At 44.4% G+C, this 19,482-nt stretch overlaps 1 protein-coding gene across 1 annotated transcript in view; it reads left to right on the top strand.

The window, feature by feature from the left end:
- The window catches only part of cachd1 (cache domain containing 1), a 70,653-nt gene that overhangs the window by 25,671 nt on the left and 25,500 nt on the right, over positions 1 to 19,482 (top strand). The window contains exons 2-5 of the mRNA XM_053431302.1: positions 932 to 994; positions 6,307 to 6,455; positions 12,749 to 12,855; positions 18,536 to 18,662. Of these exons, the coding sequence (XP_053287277.1) occupies positions 932 to 994; positions 6,307 to 6,455; positions 12,749 to 12,855; positions 18,536 to 18,662 (446 nt within the window). The remainder of the gene's footprint in view (positions 1 to 931; positions 995 to 6,306; positions 6,456 to 12,748; positions 12,856 to 18,535; positions 18,663 to 19,482) is intronic.

Genomic DNA, 19,482 nt, shown 5'->3' with positions numbered 1-19,482 from the left:
TCAAAACGTTGACATCAGGACCTGCAGTTATCGAGCACATTTTGCAAAAGAACATAGCGGTTTCAATTAGCTTGGGCAAGTCCAAGGTTGAAATAAACGTTTTACCATGTTGTATTTCCTGCTGCCTGCCGCCAAAGAAACAACACATTGATCCCAGAATGATATTTACAAGGCAGTTTCCAACCTGCTGGCCGATCAGAGCCTTTGGACTTTGCATGTTCTCCCGGGGTCTGTGTGGGTCTCTCCAGGCGCCACAGTCCAAAGACATGAAACTGAGGTTAGTTGGAGACTTTAAACTGCCCGTGGCTGTGGTTTTGTCCCTGTGTGTCAGCCCTGTAATGCACTGGTGACCTGTCCGGGTATGTCCCCCTGCCTCTCGCTCAATGTCAGCTTGGACTGGCTCCAGCCCCCTTGAGGCCGACAGACAGAAGGATGTTCTCCTTATGAATGTACCCGTGGTCGTGGTCTGACCTGATCCTGATTTGGTCAGGAGAGAGCCCGTTGGCCAACAAATTTGTTTTGTCTGTACTTGATGTTCAGTAACCAGCCCAGGAAGTAGCTCAGTGTAGCCGTCAGCCTTAATGAGCATCAACAGAGCACAACCACAGAAAGGCCCTGGTTGGACTGCATTCTTTGCAAACGTGAGGAAGGGCAGCCATGGCACCAAATATGAAAAAGGTGTGGATGCTCAAACTGCGAAGTCACGATGTATTCATGATCACACATACGTTTGCAGGGAGGCTGCATTTGCAATAACCCAATTTTTTTTTTTAACCTCTTTTTCATCACGTGGATAAATAATCTCCCAAACTCACCTGAAGGCAAAATCCTCCTGTGTAAACAAACTCGTCCCCAGGTGATTTCAGTTATTGGATGTAAATCTTTCCCGCTCGTCTAACCTCTGCTTCGTCCTCTCTCTGTCTCCCCACAGAGGATCTTCAGCTCGTTCACGTACACGGAGAAGACATCAAATGGAGAGACAGAAGTGCAGCAGGTGAGAAACAAAGGCTTCTTCTATCTCTGATTGTGTGTGCATGTGTGTGTGTCCGTCTTGTTGTGCATGGATGCGTCATGGATGTTGTCTGCTTGTGGCTGTGTGTAGGTTTCAATCCAGCAGCAATAATGAGTGTACACACACACAAACACACACACACACACACACACACACACACCCACACACACACACACACACACACACACACACACACACATATACGCACACCATCAGAGGAAAATGGTGTTTATTAAAATCCCACAGCTGCTGTGTCATTGGCTTTGAAGTTTTGTTTTTCCCCTCGTCTGTTGTCTCTCTCTTCCTCCCCTCACTGGTGGTGAGCTCCGAGCTGCAGTCAGACAGGATGAGAGATCTGCGTCTTGTCTGGAAACAACATCAGCCACAGATTTTGGAAGATTTGTTTAAAATGACCCTTAAAGCTCCAATTTAAAATGTATTTTCTTGTGCCATGTTTGTCCTTGATTGGAAAACTATGGATAGAATTTCTGGCATCTGATGTCAAGGCAGTCAGGATTGTGTGCAGGCATGGCGTTGCTCTGTGTGTGTGAGTGTGTGTGTGTTTGCACTTGTGCGTCAGGGATATTGGCAGAGTGACAGTAAACAACGGTCTGGTAAACAGCCACCAGCAAGAGCAGACAGGTTGATGTTTCTCTGCATATCTCCTGCGACTGTGCACCGGTGCATCCATCCATCCATCCGGTGCATCCATCCATCCGGTGCATCCATCCATCCGGTGCATCCATGTTCTGTGTGTCACATTCACGGTATCTGCCACCTTGTAGCTATTTACTTCTGCAGGGAGGCAGCTCAGATTAGCCCTGAACCATTGTTATTTCTCGTTTCTTTTTGGCAAGGTTGTTGTCGTACTGCCTCTGTGTGGAATGGGCTGTTTTGCAGCTTTATGTCTGAAACTGTAAAAGTGACCTGCAGTAATTGAGCCCCAGTAAAGACCAGCTGCAGTTGCTGCCAATATCATGAACTCAATGTTATCATGATCGACTACCTCCCTCATGTGGAGGAGTCCCAACCGCTGCTGCTACAGAATACTGGAAGGGTGAAACCGATAAAATTACCGGTTCTGGACATATGCGACTTACATAGAGACATTTCTGGATTTAAAGATTCTGTATGAGTCATATTTCCTGACTAGAAACTCCTCGTGTTTCCAGGCTGCAGAGCGAGAGTCCTGATGATGATCATAACCTGCTGTGAAAGTCCCATTTTCTACAGAATAGGTCCAGTCCAAAACTAATCCTCTCCACAGAAACCTCAACAACAATACCAAGCCTGAGGTTTTGAATTGCTATCGCATGGATTTTGTGTGTTTTTTAATAAGCCCAGATCTTGGGGCAGCTCTGACTTGGTTCATTCTGGATCCTTGTTGGAGGAGTTTAATGATTTTATTTCCATGAGACTCATAGAGCAGCTCGTACATTCTGCCCGTTGCCCTTCGGAGGCTGGCATCAATTAATTCAGATGACAGGCCTGGCATAGTTGGCTTTCTTTCTCTCTGTGGGCAGAGGGGCTCGGTCCCTGAGCCAAGTCTCAATTAGGAGAGTAGATCTGCAGGGGAGGGGAGGTCTTGGAAAGAGCAGGAGAGGGAGGAGAGCCGACAAGGAGCAACGGAGAGGAGCCGCCGTCTCCTCGGACGAGTTTCTCCTCTAGAAATGTATTATTCAGACAAAAACACAGACTCCCTCACTCTCCCTCTTCCTCTGTCCTCGTCTGTTTTATGAATTTATTCTGCTTGTTTCACTCACTGACACGTGCTGTCAGAGTGGATATCCTTTATTATATTTTTATGCTGGTTCCTGGTTCACATACACAGAATTATTCTTCGTCTTTTTTGTCTTTGTCTTCGTCTTCATCTTCATCTTCTTAGTCTTCTTCTTCTTTATAGTATTAAAATCGTATATGAGCTTAAGAAAACGTTCTCCGTCATTAGAAACAACACGTCCAGTGGAAATATACTAATTGAATAATGATATTACATCATCCAAGTAGAAGTAAGAGGTTCACAGTCAAGGTTTGACCATGCCAGTTTCTTTACGCCTGCAGCACAGACCTGCATCTGTCCTACACCCGCCCTGCATCAACTCCAACCCTCCAATCCAAAGTAAGACTTGCCGTAAACACTACTGCCAGCACCTGTGGTTGAAGACTGCCTAGTAAACCCAGGGTGCACCCACTCCATCCTCTCCTGCTCTGTAGCCCAACCCAACCAAACCCAACTGGGTGTTGCAAACCCCAGCGGCTGGTTGGATGGGTCAGAGAGTGGAGAGAGCAGCCCTGTGTGCCGGAGAATGTGGTTAATCTCCAGGGCACAGGTTGGCTTTGGCTGCACCGTGGCAGACTGTAACCCAAGCTTCAACTTGCATAGCGGGAAGTTTCTGGTTTCTCTTCAGTCACTCTGTTAAAAAAGAGTGAGTCCTACTTTCTCCCTCTGTTCCTCCCTCTCCTCCCAGACATGGAAACACTCCACTAACCGAACACTGGCCCATTTTCCCCTTTTTAACACAAAGTTCAGTGCAGCTAATTGCCATGCTGCGATGCATGGGCAGTATGGCGTGTTTAAGTCTGTGTCTGTGTGCGAGTGTGCACATGTCTGGGTGTGTGTGTGTGTGTGTGTGAGTTCGAGTTCCTTGTGGTGGAGCCGTGGTAATTGCGGGGTGTGCCTCAGGCCCCTGTTAAACCCCTAATAAGAATAGCGGGTGGTTGATTAGGTGTACCAGCGGTCAGTGGGTCGCGGTACATTTCCCTGTTCCTGGTTTGAATCACAGGCCTTTACAGGCGCTGGTAATTATGGGATGTGATATAAAGGGAGTCCAGTTACTGGGGAAATAAACCTGTTTCTGTATTCAACAGGGCTCGGTATGTAACCTGAAATGGTCGTGGAAAATATTCAGACCACTTTTTCTACATTTCTGTTATTGTTGCTGGCTAATGTGTAAAATCTCACATCCACCTTTATGTCTGCACGATGGATAAAAAGGTCTGTTGTTTTGAGGATGTACATCGGAACGGCAGCTTTTCTTGATTCCCTGTGCTGTGGGCAAACGCTACATCCGAGTGTACCATTTGTTGCGAGCAGTTAACTGTCGTTTTTTGGGCTCTAGCCCGACTCTCCGAAACGGTATGACGTGATTCTTGCGTTGGTTGTCCATGCGACAGAAGTAGCCGCTCTTTCCGGTATGAGCTCCTTGTCTCGCGTTGGCTGGACCAGAATCTGCCACAAATGCTGCGAAAATATGTCTGTGAACAACGGGATTTGTGACACAATGAATACAGTAAAATAGGACTAATGGCAGTTGGAATGATTCTTGCATTTGGTGCGTTCCGTGAGTTTGTGTTGGGCGATACAACGGTGACCTGAGCGATCTGACCAGTTGATACACTGGGAGCATTTTGGATATATAATCTTGAGTAAGGCCATTCAGAGCAAGAACCCTTAAAGGTAAATGCTGGAGTGAACAGGTAGTAAGTGGAGTTGTTGGATTTTTCTAGCTTTTTGGCCCTTGGTCAGTTTCCATACGGTCTGTGGAAACACTTGGAGTGAATTTATACAAAAAGAATGAAATTACTGACTTTTCTAATTATGTCACCATTACATGAATTAGAAAGAAATGGAAGGAATGATGTTGACGTGAATGACGATTGTTTGAAGACGGTTAATCCACCTTTTTAAGAATTTCACAGATTCTCAATGAAAAGTTAATCCAAAAGTAACTGCGAGTGATTAGTTCTTTAACAGATCTTGAGTAAACCGGCGGATCATGTGACGGCTTTCAAGTTAAGAGGATAATCTGTCATGGATTGCATGCCACACATGTGATGTTTTAGATTGAGTGAGTGCAAGTTTGTCACAATCCATCATAATGTTCCCTTTTCAGGCTCTTTGGCAAACAAAGAGCAGGAACAGGGATCTGTTGTGAGGGGCGGCCAGTGCGCCGGTTATTAATGTCCCCCAGGATGCCGCCGCAGATTATTAGTTTCCCCCAAAGAAGCTGGAACTCCCGATTGAAAACAGCCCGGTGTGATGTGCACTCGGCCAGAGTCCTTCAGAGGAAGACAGACAAAGCATAATGTATGCATGTTCAGGGGCCTTGATTCAGAATCCCAGTAAACACGACTGAATGAGCCGCTCGGCCTTTGTTCTGAAACTCCAATTTCCTCCTCCCCGCTTCCTGGTTTCTGTGCCTTTTTTAAAGGTCAATTACACTCTAAAGCTGAATCTCTACCGCGCTGGAGACGCTGTTAGCCTCGTATCAGATGTTGAAATTAACGAAGAGAAGACATTTCTCGCGAAACAAGACGAGTAGCTGCAAGTGTTTTGTGCAAGATAATCGGCAAAATAAATAAATGCACCACACAGGAGACAAAATGGTAGAATCCAGTGGGTTGTGTGATGCAGTTATATGTAGGTCGGCCCTGTGTTTGTGTATTTTTGGGATGGATTTTCTTAATAAACGCTGTGGAGAACAGTTAATGTTCCCAAGTCTCCCACATCCATCATCCGGCACTGCTTTTAACAGTGATGGATTTCACACTTAGTGGAGCCCCGAGGTTTTGGCATCTTTGATTTGATTCAACTCCACTTTTGAATATTATCTTGTTCCTGTGTGTTTGTGTAAAAGTGTTCCTGCAGAACTGAACTTGGTAGGATCAGTCTAGCTGACTCTATACTATACATTATATACTATACTATGATACTATACTACTAAACAACTTCTACACTTAACCCTAGATGTATCTTTCTCTGACCGTACTGGCAAATTCTTTAAAAAAACATGTTTTAACGTGTAATTATGTAAGTTCAGTACCTGTTTGAACCATAGACTCATAATAAAGATTGTCGACGGGTCTCCACGTCTTGCTGTGACCACCATCTTGTTCTTGGTTCATGTCTTTTGGAGTTTGATCTGTGGCCCAACTGGTAACGGGGAGGAGGTGGGTGTATGGCCTATACTGTAGACAGCCACCATGGGCTAATCAAGATGATTTGACTTCTCCCTCGAGGAGCTGTCATGTCCTCCAACTGTATTTGTGGTTTGAATGGTTGTGTGTGTGATATTTGTAATGTCCTGACTACTTTATACTTTAGTTTGAGTTCTTTTACACAAACTATTGGACATTTTCCTACATACTTTAACCTTTTAAAGTACAACGTTTTCTGGGCCAGTCTTGCCATTGTAAAACTGTTAATAAGCTCAGGCTGTAAGTAAAGAAGAGCTCAACGTAGGTGTCACCATGACTCTTTGTCTAACTCTCTTGTCTGTGTTTCCTTTGTGCAGTTGGCCAAGAAGATTCGGGAGAAGTTCAACCGCTACCTGGATGTGGTGAACAGGAACAAACAGGTGGTGGAGGCGTCGTACACCGCCCACCTCACGTCCCCGCTCACTGCGATACAGGACTGCTGCTCCATACCAGCATCCATGATGGAGTGAGTTACTCCCCTCATCAACACAAAGACACACTTTCCTCTTTCACACTCTTTCACCCTGCGGGACATTTATCCTCTGCATGTAAATCCACCTCCAGCCGTCAGCACCTGCGTTCAGCTCAGCCGCTTTAAAACCCAGTTACAGGTGTTTATGTTGTAGCTGATGGGTTTGTAAAGAGCTGTAGATATTAGTCTACACTGCTTTATGCTCCAATTATAGCCCTGCTGTCAATTCAAAGCCAATAAAGTAGACTGGATTTTGTTTAGGTTTCCTGGAACAACTCTTTTTATGAAGCTATTGATGCCTGACCCAGTATTTTCTGCCGTATTGGAGAAATGTCAGATTACTGGTATTGATATTGGATCATCTCTAATTCAGACCTAGTCCAGAGTCCAAATCAAGCCGTTGTGCGAGAGGTTGCTGACGTGACGAGGGTTTTTATGAAACTGCTCAGGAGACCCTAATATTTCCGATTTAAATTCTATGTTTGTGAGTTTTTAAAATCGCCCTAGTCCACAGTGCAGACTCAGTTTTTCAGCCAATCACCAACTCCAGCAGGCGAAACCAGTTCAAAGCCGAGCTCCGAGAGAGAGAGAGAGGGAGAGAGAGAGCTGCTTTCAGTTCTAATCTACAGAGCAGCAGCTGCCTCTACCCCTCATCCCCGCTCTCCATTTATGTCTGTCTCCCTCCCCTCTATCAGCAGATGTAACCAGTTATTGCTCTCTGAAGTTTTTGCGCCGCAGACTTCACAGGCTGCAAGGTCACCTGTCTTTCCTTCGCTGGTGTGGAGGGGAGGAGGGGGCCGAGGCTGCTCCCTGGCCGAGGGCCACCGGCCACCTGTAGCCGAATCATGCACACGACGCTCCGAACACTCAGTCGACACTTGTTCACACGCAAAACACTCGGTATTTAGTCGCTGAACCGTAGATTTACAGCCTTGAGACAGTTTGAGGCAGAAATTGCAGAGAAAACGATTATATAAGGCCTTGGTAGGTAGGATGGACTGGTGCAGAGGGAGTCGGTGGAGGAGTTGAACATACCGAACTGAAGCTGCGTCTGATAGATCCCGGAGCTTCAAAGAATCTCCCTCAGTCGGGGGAGAAGGCGCCGAGCTCCCTCACTCTCATTTTCTTGGGTTTATGTTGGATCGTGAGATACTTGCTGGAGCTGTATGTTGAATAATTTAGTTCCCCCCCCCCCCCTCCATGCTCTCTGCATCAGAGACACCGGCAAAAGCATCTTTAAAGTTTAAAATTTAAGTTTAAATTAAGATTTGATAACTTGGCTGCAGTATGTGGGAAACTAGTGGAAGCTCAGACTGAGAGAAATGTATTTGTAATTCTGGGGCAAGACAATAATTAGTTTTTACCTGCAGCGTTAGATGAAACAATTAATCATTTATTAAATACATTTGCAGTGGAGTCATTATTGGGTTGTGTTAGCCTAGTTTCATATGGTGACCGGAGACAGTGTCAGTTTAAATTTCAGTTTAAAAATGGATGACTTTTGCTAAATTTACATTTCTCGTCTAATAGTTTTTTTAGCCACTAAAATGGAAACATTTTTGTAAATGCTGTTCGCTCAGTTTATTTAGGAAATCTCCAGAGTTGCAGTTTATTCTGGACTAGCAGAAACGGAGACTTTAGGAAGTCAAACAGATGTTTGCACCCTGACTGGATCTCATCATCCATGACTCACCACCGACACACGGGGTCATGTGACGTGCGTGTTCAGGTGTACTGGTATGGATGGTGATTATTTCTAATGTTTGTCTGACTGGTTTAAAATGCTGTGTGTATGGTCCTGTACTATCACTTTAGAGAGTGAGGACATGGAGGACAGGGTTAGGACTTGGTTTCAGGGTTAGGCATTTAGTTCTGATGGTTCAGGTTATGGTAAGCGGGTGTAGGGAATGCATTATGCCAATTAGGGTTATGTGTGTGTGTGTTATAGAATAGGAGTGGGTGGGCCTCCCGATGGTGACACGGCTTTGTCTCTCTCTAGTTCCCTTCAGTGTGTCCTTCAGTAGTCTCAGGCGTCAGCTGCTTGTGGGGGTCCTCGTCAGGTCAGCCAGTTTAGAGGCGGATCAGGTGGTTCACAGGGTGTCCCTGTCGGTTAGCTGTCAGGCTAGCAGGCTATCATTTCTCCGGGAGGCCACAGAGGGCAGCGCTTAGTGCCCGCTGGTATGCTTTAATCATCGCTCCGGCTCAACAACAGGCTGCACCTGAAAATAGCAAAAGTATGTAACTCGCAGAGATGATATTTGTGTGTGTGTGTGTGTGTCTGCGCACGTGGGTCTGTGTGTTTTATATTTTTAACATCTCCAGGTGCTTATTTCAACAGTTCCACTGATACGCAGTCGTAAAAGTGAGAAGTGTGCTCGGGATCAGCCCAGATGACGTCTAATGGTCTCATTTCACCAGAAGTTCATGAAAAGATAAGCTGCGAACAGAATGTAAAGTAGAATACTTTTCATAGGTCCCTGGAGAATTTATTTTCCCCTGAGAAAAACAAATGCCAGAGACAGAGGAAAGGTAGAAGTAGTTTTTTGTATCAAGCAGTTTTACCACCTCTGCCAAAGAGCTTGTGTTTCTCATTTGGATTTGTTTGTTAGTAGGATTACGCAAAAACTATTCAACCCATTTTCTTTATATGTTGTGGAGTGGTGGCTGATGACCCAACAGGAACCCAGTTTTGCTGTGGCTCTGGATCAGAGGTTTTTCAACATTTGATTTCTCAGAGTATAATTCATGAATCTTGATAAATATTTTTTTTAAATTAGGCAGATTTGTTTGGGGATTGATCAGTGGCAGTTGGTAGAGGCCCACATACAACTTTTGTGAGTTTAAATGAAAAGTTCACTCAGATTTTAATCCATACAATGCACTAAAAGTATTCCAGTTGAGTTGCAGCGTTGTTCTTCCTGTTCCCACATGACAAGATGAATACATTTTTAATTTCCCCACATTGCTGAAACCCAAACGCAACGATCACAGCACTCCTATACAATATCTCAGACGGGGGGGTATTGCACCGAGACTCTGCAGCACCGTCCCTCGTAAATTAAACATGGAGATAACCTCCTCGTACTGAGCTCCTGTTTTGAAGGAGGAATTCTCACCATCTAAGAAGCTGGCAGATTTACAGTCCAGATCAAGCGTATAAGTGGCAGTGACTCAGACCAAGCTGATCTGGGGGGGGGGGGTCGGGGAGGTTAGATATCCTCGTCATCGGCTTGACGGTGATATCTCTGTTTGCATATTAGACGAGGAGATGGAAACATACCGGATAGGTTGGGAGGGAGTTTAGTTGAAGTGACTTTAACAGGTGTAAATGCTACTGCCTCTCTCTCTCTCTCTCTCTCTCTCTCTCTCTCTCTCTCTTTCTCTCTCTCTCTCTCTCTACAAGCCTCCGTTGATGTCGTACGCTTCCTCTGCTTTGTTCCCTTCATCTCTGCCTCCCTTCAACTGTCCAAAAATATCTAGTTCTTCTTCGTGACACACTCGCTCCCCTCCCGTCTTTCTAAATCGACCTGTCTTATGCACTCGGATTTGACTCTGTTGAAACATAAACTGTCGAACCTAGCTTCACACTTCCTATTTGATTTTATGCTCTTTAGTGCAAATGAATGGCCTTAAGATAAGTATCAGGTTTTTATCCGACCTCACTTTTCTGATGTGAAGTACGTGGCATTATTCATTTTCGACTGTATAAACTTTGAAAAGGTTCTGCTAATATTATGTTCACCTCCAGGGAGACCAGGAAATCAGACGTACCTCCCAGTTTAATGTAAGACAGGAATAAAACCCACTTTAGAGCTTTGTTTGGATTTGTTTGTCATCAAAGTCAGATATTTAAAAAAACTTGCAGCTTGCACACCGTGTGTCATTGCCTCCTCTGTGGATAAACATGGATCCTGAGACTGAGAGAAATGTATTTGTAATTCTGGGGAAAGACAATAATTAGTTTTTTCCTGCAGAGTTAGATGAGACAATTAATCATTTATCTTTACGATAAATACATTTGCAGTGGAGTCATTAGTGGGTTCTGTTAGCCTAGTTTCATATGGTGACCGGAGAGTGTCAGTTTAAATTTCAGTTTAAAAATGGATGACTTTTGCTAAATTTACATTTGTCGTCTAATAGTTGCTAGAAGTGTCTCGACTTCATGGCTTTGCAATGACGGAAGATTTAGATTTCCAGATTTGTTAAAACTTTTTTTGTTGTTAAGCCCCCCTTTGCTTCCTCAGAGTAGATGCACAGTGCATATTTTTATTTCATTCAGGGTCCTGGCACTGGATTAATTGTCAGTTTCTATTCAAAATCCAAAGCAATGTAAATACATTCGTCTGAATGTTTCCTGAGGACACTCTGGCTATTGAATTGTCTTCAGGATCATTTCTAATCACAGCTTGGCGAACGCTCCCCTTCTGGGAGATATGGTAATTAAGCGACAGTGCAACATGTTAATAATTAATACGCATATTCATTGGCAGAATTATTTAAAGCACTGTGCATCGTGTTTGTAACATTTATGAATAAGAATTTGGGTTTTATTCAATTAGAAATACATTTTTTCTTAATCTGTCTTGTTCTATGTTTGTGTTTTGCGTTGCTTCTCGTGTCTGGTGAGAGTCGTGACTTTTTTGCAGAGCAGATTTTTCTGCCCTCATTAAGATTTCTGATATGAATGGGGACCCCCCCTCCCCCCCTTCTCTTTCTCTCTCCCTCGTTCTCATATGTTTTTTTGATGTGGAATTCAAAAGACTGCAAATGTATTTTTTATCTGGCACACATTTCGCCGAGCGTCCTGCCCAGCCCCTTCTATGCAAAGTGGGTTGAAGGAGAATAGTAATGACTTTGGCCTTATGGGACTTCAGATGAGTGAAGTTCAAACACAGCCTGTACATCACAGCACCTGTCAATCAAAACCGGGCCAGCGCAAGGTCTGCAAGCAGAGGGAGCCGAAGATGTGTAGTGTGTGTGTGTGTGTGTGTGTGTGTGTGTGTGTGTGTGTGTGTGTAGTGTGTGTGTGCTAGTTTGAGGGATGGAAGGATCAAAGCACCCAGGCTTGGTGCAGTGCAGAGCAGCCCGCTCCTCTGCATACCTCCCTCGTTTGTCAGCTCTCAGCTCCAGAGACAAAAGATGCGTGGAAACCATTTGTGCTTCAGCATCAACACAGACACACACATGTATAGAAAATGTTTCCAGAAAATGAATGCGTCTTAAGATGTGCCGATTCCAACACAGATATCACTGTTTGACACCTCTTCAACACCGTGTGTGTGTGATTCTTTCCGGCCATATCCCATGATGCCTTGCACTTCCCGTGACAAACTGTGTTTTCAAAGAGGCAATGGCGACAAAAAGGCGAGGCGAAAAACGTGAGAAGAATTTAATCTTAAACGTAAGAACTCAGCCGACCAGCTGACGGTACACGTTAACAAAAAATACATATTTTAGACAGAATAACTTTTTCATACATAGCTCTGTTGCTAGGCGACCACTGTAAGGGCGGGGCAGGCTGGTGATGCAATAAAACAACCAGACAGTCTTTATATATTTTTTTTATGGGCGATGTGGTCTACGCGGCTGATGAAGGGCCTCTTCGGGTCTTTCGAAGAATGTGTACCCTGACCTGAGTTTTAATAAACTGCAGTAAGAGATTTACAACATGTACAGCAGCTCCCTTTGTCCTTTAGACCCTTAAATATATTATTTAGAATAACGAGCTGTTGAAAAATGATCCTGGGAGATTGAGGGGGAAGTATAGAAATTGACTGAGCTCGGCGACAGATGATTTCGATCAGTGAATTGCGCCGGCAGCCTTTTCAGCAATCAACTTCAGATGTAATTCAGGGAACTGGGTATTGGCCTCGTTGGGGGAAAAGCACAATTCAAGCAATTTTTCCGTGGAAAATATTATTCACCAGCCACAACTGCGACTTTTATATGAGGTCTGGGCAACACATGATACAGCCTAGTGATCCAGTGTGTGCTAATGAAACTAACTGGGCCCATTAGTTCCAACAGATGTTTCATCTAATTGGATTAACTTCACACAGATTTGTGTAAATCTTGTAATGTTTTTTAAAAGCTTTTTTTCCCCTACAGTTTAAAATCTGAACATTAGCATTAGTCTGAGGAACGCACAAACCTGTGAGTTTGGGTTTATTGGAAATAAAGAGGTGGAGCAGTACATTTGTTTTGTGGGAAAACCAGAGCGGCTCCACCAACACCAGTAGGATGATATCTCTACATTTCTCAAATGTTGCCTCTTTGTGTTTGTTTAGCTTCGACGGAAACTTCAACACCAACGTCTCCAAGACGATCTGCTGCGATAGACTGTCCCCCACCGTCAACAGCCGGGCGTTCAACCCAGGACGGGACCTCAACTCAGGTTTGTGACTCACATCCACACACAAAAACTTACGCATTACATGAAGGATGAATAATTTGTACCTTCTCTAAGGATGTTATGTTTGCACCCTATTCTGTTTGTTGGTTTGATGGTAAACGTAAGCAACATGATGCAAAAACAACTGGATGATTCCAATGAAACCTGAACAATTTAAAGGAAGCTTTTCAGTTTTAGTACAAATCCAGGATTTCTTTTCACTTTCTCTGCCATTGATTGGACGTTTTCATTTAAATGTGGTTTCATTATGGGACCATTGGGCGTCTTTGGCAGAGAGTTATAAAACCATTTTTTTTTATGATAAAGCCTTTTTCATGTGTGTTAAACAGAAAACCTCCACTGATCTAAGGTGGAGTTGTACATGTCCAGAGAAGTGTGTATTTTTTTGTCTTTCCTCCGCTCCCTCACTCTCTCCGTCTTTCCTTCTCTCTCTGTTTTTTTTAACCATCCTTTGAATTTAGAATGTTTTTTTTTTTTTTAAAGCCTGAGATCAAATACACTCTGGTTTGACTTTGAACTCCTGTCCGCCGGGGCTGTCAGGTTGTGCAGGTTTTCATCATGCTGATGTCAGGATCCTTGTTTCTGTCCTCACTTTACCTCAGATAGAAGATTGCACCACTGAACAAGTAACCTCAACAGAGCTCTAATAGCAAATCATATGCCTGAGAGCAATGGGAAACTGTTAGCTGGTGTTCTCCCACAACACATCTATTCAGGCTCCAGGTCGCACGTTACCAGGAAAATTCCAATGTGTCTGCATTTGATTAAGAAAGAAACGAGCCAAAAATGAATCCTCCAGATTTTCTGTTCTTTTCTTTTCTTAGCCATCGCTTGGTTACCAGTGTGCTCCTCCTGCTCCCAGGGATGAAATATCAAACTACATGCAGTCATGACACACAGACTTGTATTTCCTGGATGATTGAACCACTTTCCATATGTCTCTTTTAAGTTTCCAGTTCAAACCCAGTACTTGTTTTAAAATCACAGCCATTTCTCACCAGGAATTCAAACCAATCCCTGTTTGAGTTTAGAGGTTGTATTGGTTTTCAAATTACAAATCTGATTCTCACATGGGCACACTCAGATAATATCAGGAAATTTCTGGAGGTCAGTCTGAAAGCAGCATTAATAATCAGTGTTATAAGCAAGTCTAGCTTTAACCCACCACACAACAGGAAACGTTCTCCTTTCACATGTCATGCAGGCAACAATTATGAAAATTATTTCTATTAACTATTCGATTTGCAGAATTTGTTGACTATGCTGCACGAAATGGGCGACTGCATCTGAATTCTTGTAACTTTTGAAATTGAACCGTTACTTTGCTCACTTTCCAAAGCATTGGCCACTTGTGCAAAGAGGCAGGACTTGAACTTCATATTCAGTTTTTGTATCATTCACTAGGTGCGAGAATGTGAGTTTCTCTGGGGCGGGACTGTTGTAGAAATGTTTGTCTTCTTCCCTGATGGTCGCCCTTCAGCAAAGGCATACAAAAAGTTGCCTTCAGATGAATTAGGACAACTTTGTACAAACTACTTTATACTCTGGACGTTGTCATCACTCGCCTTCCCCTCCAACTGCATTCGTTCCCCTCTCTCATCCCGTAGCGGCCCCTCGCCTCCCATTTCTCCCAGATATCTCAGCCTGCTTGTCTCTCCGCTCCGACCATTCATAATGACTGCCATTCATTGGCCGTCACCATCGGCTGGGTGTTATTTTCCTTGCGAGCCAGTCGCGGCGAGTTCAAGTTACCCCTCTGTCTCCCCTCTCCTCTCCCTGCCCCTCCACACTCAGCCCTCCTTGACCCCCAAGCTCCCAGTGTATTCACTCTCTCCCATTTGTCTCAGCCCAGTCTAAACAAGCAGCCGCAGAGGGTGGGGGTGGGGGGGGGGTGAAAGAGCGAGGGATAATTGAGAGGGAGAGGATGATGAATGAAGGAGAAGGGGAAGGGTGAGAGCTGATTGGAATGGAGTAATTGTATCGAGACAGCATTGTAGTCCTTCCATCTTCTCTCCTCTCACCTCAAATTTGTGCTATTTTCCTGGACGAAGGAGGGAAAGGGTGGGGGGGGGGGGGTGGATGTGGGAGGCATCAGTCGTGATACTAGCAGGTGGGGGTGAAAAGACGGGTAGATGAGAGATGGCTGTAGTTGCAGGGCTCTGTGAGTACAGGACTAGTTTGATGCATCTTCTCTCCTCCATCTATTTTGTTTCCTATTTTCAGTTTTTTTCCAAAGTAGTTTCATCCATTGTTCTGACTAGTTGATGTTGTGTGACTTCCCGAAGGTGAAGCATCAGCCAACAGTCCATGTTGTAGATCACGCCTCCTCCATGTTAGTCTGTGCCAAACTAAAAGGACGTCAGATTAACTTTTCTCTAAGATGGCTTCTGTCATTTTCTATAGTTCTTATCCACACTGATGCATGTGCTGGTGTTCATTGTTGTTTACTATTGATATGTTATTTGATATGAAATTGGGACATGATTGACAGCTGGGAGTGACTCATGATTGGCTCAACATTTATATTGATAGGACTTTGCTCCACGAACGGTTCTGGCCAGACTCCGGCTCCAAATTCACAAGATGGCTGCAGTGTTGTTGTCCCCAATGAAGCTGATGAAGAGCTTGTTCTTGGTATAATGTGAAGTTCCTACAGAACCACCATAATTTCAGCTTCTAAAGTGGGCTGAGATGAAGATGCACTTAGTCGACTCTTTGAGTTCCGCCCTCTTCTGTTTCTGGTTTCTCTCTCTGATTCCACTAGACCTGCACTACTTAAAGTGCTGCATCCAGTGGGTTTATGGACGAGTGTGGATGCAGATGGATCAAGTAGGTCATCTGCAGAAAGCTAATTAGCAAACGACTGGAGGGATTTGGGTCGTGTTTCTCGGCTCGTCCATCCGTTTCTGCAAAGATCCAAACATTGGTGGCAGAAGTGGAGCGGTGCGGCCTGACAGATGTTTACAGAGTCCTTCTTCTAGTGTCAACACAGCTGAGTGGTTCCTGTTTATATGAGCTCCAGAGATGGATGGAGTGACCGGGCAGGGATAACGTATGAGGAGCCACCGCCATGTGCAAGAAGCTGCTGTGTCTCAAAGAAGTAGTTCCCTCGCCAAGGACGCTCAGCCAGAGGGGATGACTTTGGCAGTCGGATGATTTTACAGTTGTTCTGTAATTTATCTGTTTGTGTACGTACCTAATTTGTTTCAGATTTCCCTGCGAGTTGAATATTTGACTTTCAATTTTCCACAGGTCCAACAGAAAAAGAAAAAAGTCTTTGGCTCATAATATTGTTTGAAGGTTGGAAAAGGTCAAAACAAGTTCTGTTTAGCGGGTGATTAATTCAATGTGATCACAAGCCAAGAACCACAGCTGAGTCCAAACTCATGGTGAATGGAGGATAGTCTGTGGACTGTAGACTTAATTAACCAAACACTCTATTTGAAATCCTATCCCAGGTCGTGGAAGTCGACATTTCAATAACATCAAATAGTCGGCTAATCAGGGGAATATGCTGTTAATGCATAGTCCTGCTAATGAGCTGCATGAATCACAATGCATTTTTATGAGAAGTAAGATCTTAAACATTTAGTTGGAAAATAAACTGAACGTAAGACAAAACTCATTTCAACGCTAATAAGTCGTGGTGTTGTGTTACTTACAGGATGTGAGGATATAAGGCGTAACAATTCTTAAAACGAACGTCTAAAATGAACTAGACATACGTTACATATTTTTTTGACTTGTGCAGTAACATCATCCATATGTTTATTCACGATAATGGGGCGTTTCGTTTCGTTCACCTTTTATTGCGTCATATCCACGTTGTCCACCTCTGCTGTAACGTCCGGGGTAAACCACAGATCACAAAGGAAAACCGCACGGCTAGCCAGTTAGCCAGTCGGCTCTTTGTACCTTCCACTGTTTCTACTTGTGATGAGTAATCATGATTATTCACTGCTGTTTGTTGCGTGATGTAATAAACGTACGTTAACTCATCAGTGAACATGATTCAATAGAGGTCAAGAACTCCCAGAATCCTGCACTGCTTCACAAGCTCATCAAGCTAGGTCTTTTATTTACCGATTTGATTGAGAGACCCCTAGTGGCCCATTGACGTAATGACATATATTAAAGCTAAACTTTCTAAACACTTTCAGCCCGATTTCTGCTGGATTGTGATTTTAGATTACGAGACGACCCGAGGTGATGGATTCCTGTATTTTAACGTTTGAACAGCTGCGTCATTGTTTATTATAACGAAGCCGAGCGTGATGGCTGTGCTCTGATTCATCCCTCTCTGCCTGGTTAAAGGACTAAAGTTTCTATTTGTGTCCGCTCCCCCCCCCCCGCCTCAATCTCTCTTTGTGAAAGGCCGTTTTGTGTTGCAGCGAGCGGAAAGGAAGTTGCTGGCTTTGTGATGGGATCTCTGTGAAGATACTGTTTACTCTGTGACCCAGTAAAAAAATCTGCCTGTTGGTGTTGAGCAAACCCTCGGGCTCGGTGTCTCAGGCCGCTGCATTATGGGGCTGTTATTTCAGCTTGTCCCGCAGCCGCGGCCCCCCCGAACACACAGATCCAAATCTGGCGTCCGAAATAAAAGGGGTGGTGTTGTAAACTTTTACAGTAGTTGCACAGTTCAGACTTCTTTTTCTCCAAAGTTGTTTTATTCTATGAGAGGAGGCATTTACACGTGTAGAGGGAGGTATTTAAGTCCATGTCATGCGTGAATAGGCAGGTTTGCATATGTATTAGGTGTGAAACAGGAGATGGGGCACACATGTTTGAGGGGGTCAGTAAAGATTGAGCAGCTCACGATTCTTTGAGATGTATTGATATGTTTATTTATAGACATTCATTTAAGGTGTGTTTTATAGTTATCGTTAAATTGTGTGACTCCGAAATCTGATGAGACCTGATCAGATGGAAATGAGGATGATTTGAATTTGAGTGAAAACTCCATGTGGATAAAAGAAAAAGTTAAAATGTCTTCCCCCCCTCCCTTTTTTTCCCTACAACAGTCCATAGAAAATAAATATGAGTGAACTTTAAGCTGCAGATGATTATTTTCACCATTTGCGTCTCGATTTCTCAACCTGAAAACCTTCTAATTGATATTTGTACAAAATTATTCACGCAGCCATGGAGGATTCAGCAGACAAAGATATCACACGGTGCAGATATGTAGCCTACAGCACCAGACATGAACACACACACACACACACACACACACACACACACACACACACACACACACACACACACACACACACACACACACACACACACACACACACACACACACACACACACACACACAGTGAGGCTATGTTAGGAGAGCAAAGAGCGTTAGCATCACATAAGGTGGAAGTTGATCACTGCAACTGGGAGTCATGGTTTTAATCAATTATGAAACAACATGAAACATTTATCTTCTCTGATCTTGCCACGCGAGTCCACACAGGATCCACAGCTGATCCCTGAACTGGAAGATACTTCTTCCTGGAACCTGAGCTAGAGAAATGTTCAAAGCACTGAAGTTACTCATCTGTTTTCTCTCTTTCCCTCCTGACATTTCCCTTTACCCTCACCCCCCTCACCCCCCACCACCTTTCCTCTATCTGATATCCTCCTGTTCTCTCTGTGTCCTTTCCTTCTGCAGTGTTGGCAGACAACCTGAAGTCCAACCCGGGGATAAAGTGGCAGTACTTCAGCTCGGAGGAGGGCATCTTCACCGTCTTCCCGGCCCACAAGTTCCACTGCAAAGGAAACTTCGAGCACCGCAGCAGGTATCCAAAAGAAACCTTCTTCTTTCTGGAAATCTGTCTCGTTCAATCAATCCAATTTTATCTGTAGAGCCCATATTCACAAATCACAATTTGGCCTCATTGGCCTTAACAAGGTGCGACACCCTCTGACCTTAACCATCAAGATCTCAGAGTGAGTCACACGTGAGGATCCGTCTCCCAGCACCTCGACAAAAATACCAATATTAGCAACATTCGTGAGAAAGGATAAATGGAAAACTGTATTAATGTCTAAAGTATTCACACAAAAGAGAAGAAGGTTAAGGCCACGACTTGTTCCTCCCCCTCCCCCCCCCTGTGTCAGTTGCTGTGGGGTTGTCCAGAGGGCATGTCGATGGCATGCTGCCCTTGCACACCCCTGACACGCACGGCCCTTTGGCAGGAATGTGTCTCTGTACCACTAAATCCCACCGGAATCTCACACCTCCAGTGTGCGAGGTTCTTTTCTTTCTTCTCTTTACCGCCACAGCTTAAAGACGTCCCTCACTCTCGTCTTTTATTTCTCCGTCTTTGTGTTTCCGTCCCTCCCTGATGTTTTTCACATTGGCCTTTTCTCTTTTTAACTGTAATGTCCGTTGTACTTTGTGTCTCCGTCGCTGTGTGAGTCAGTGAGCTGGCACACGGCCATGACAGAGCTTGCGTTGCCTGGCTTGCTTCGGGTGTGAATGAGGCTTTGTGAGCACATCACTCGGCTCCTCCGCCCTGTGTTAGTGTCTCCTTGTCCGACGGGCCACACACACTCTGATCCGCTGACCCCACCACCCACTGCACCCCCCCCTGAAACCCACAAAGCTGAACATAC

Source organism: Pleuronectes platessa, chromosome 9 (assembly GCF_947347685.1).
Source record: "Pleuronectes platessa chromosome 9, fPlePla1.1, whole genome shotgun sequence".
In the NCBI taxonomy this organism is placed as follows: domain Eukaryota; kingdom Metazoa; phylum Chordata; class Actinopteri; order Pleuronectiformes; family Pleuronectidae; genus Pleuronectes; species Pleuronectes platessa.
Note: the sequence above shows the minus strand (reverse complement) of the source record. Positions and strands in the feature narration are given on the sequence as shown.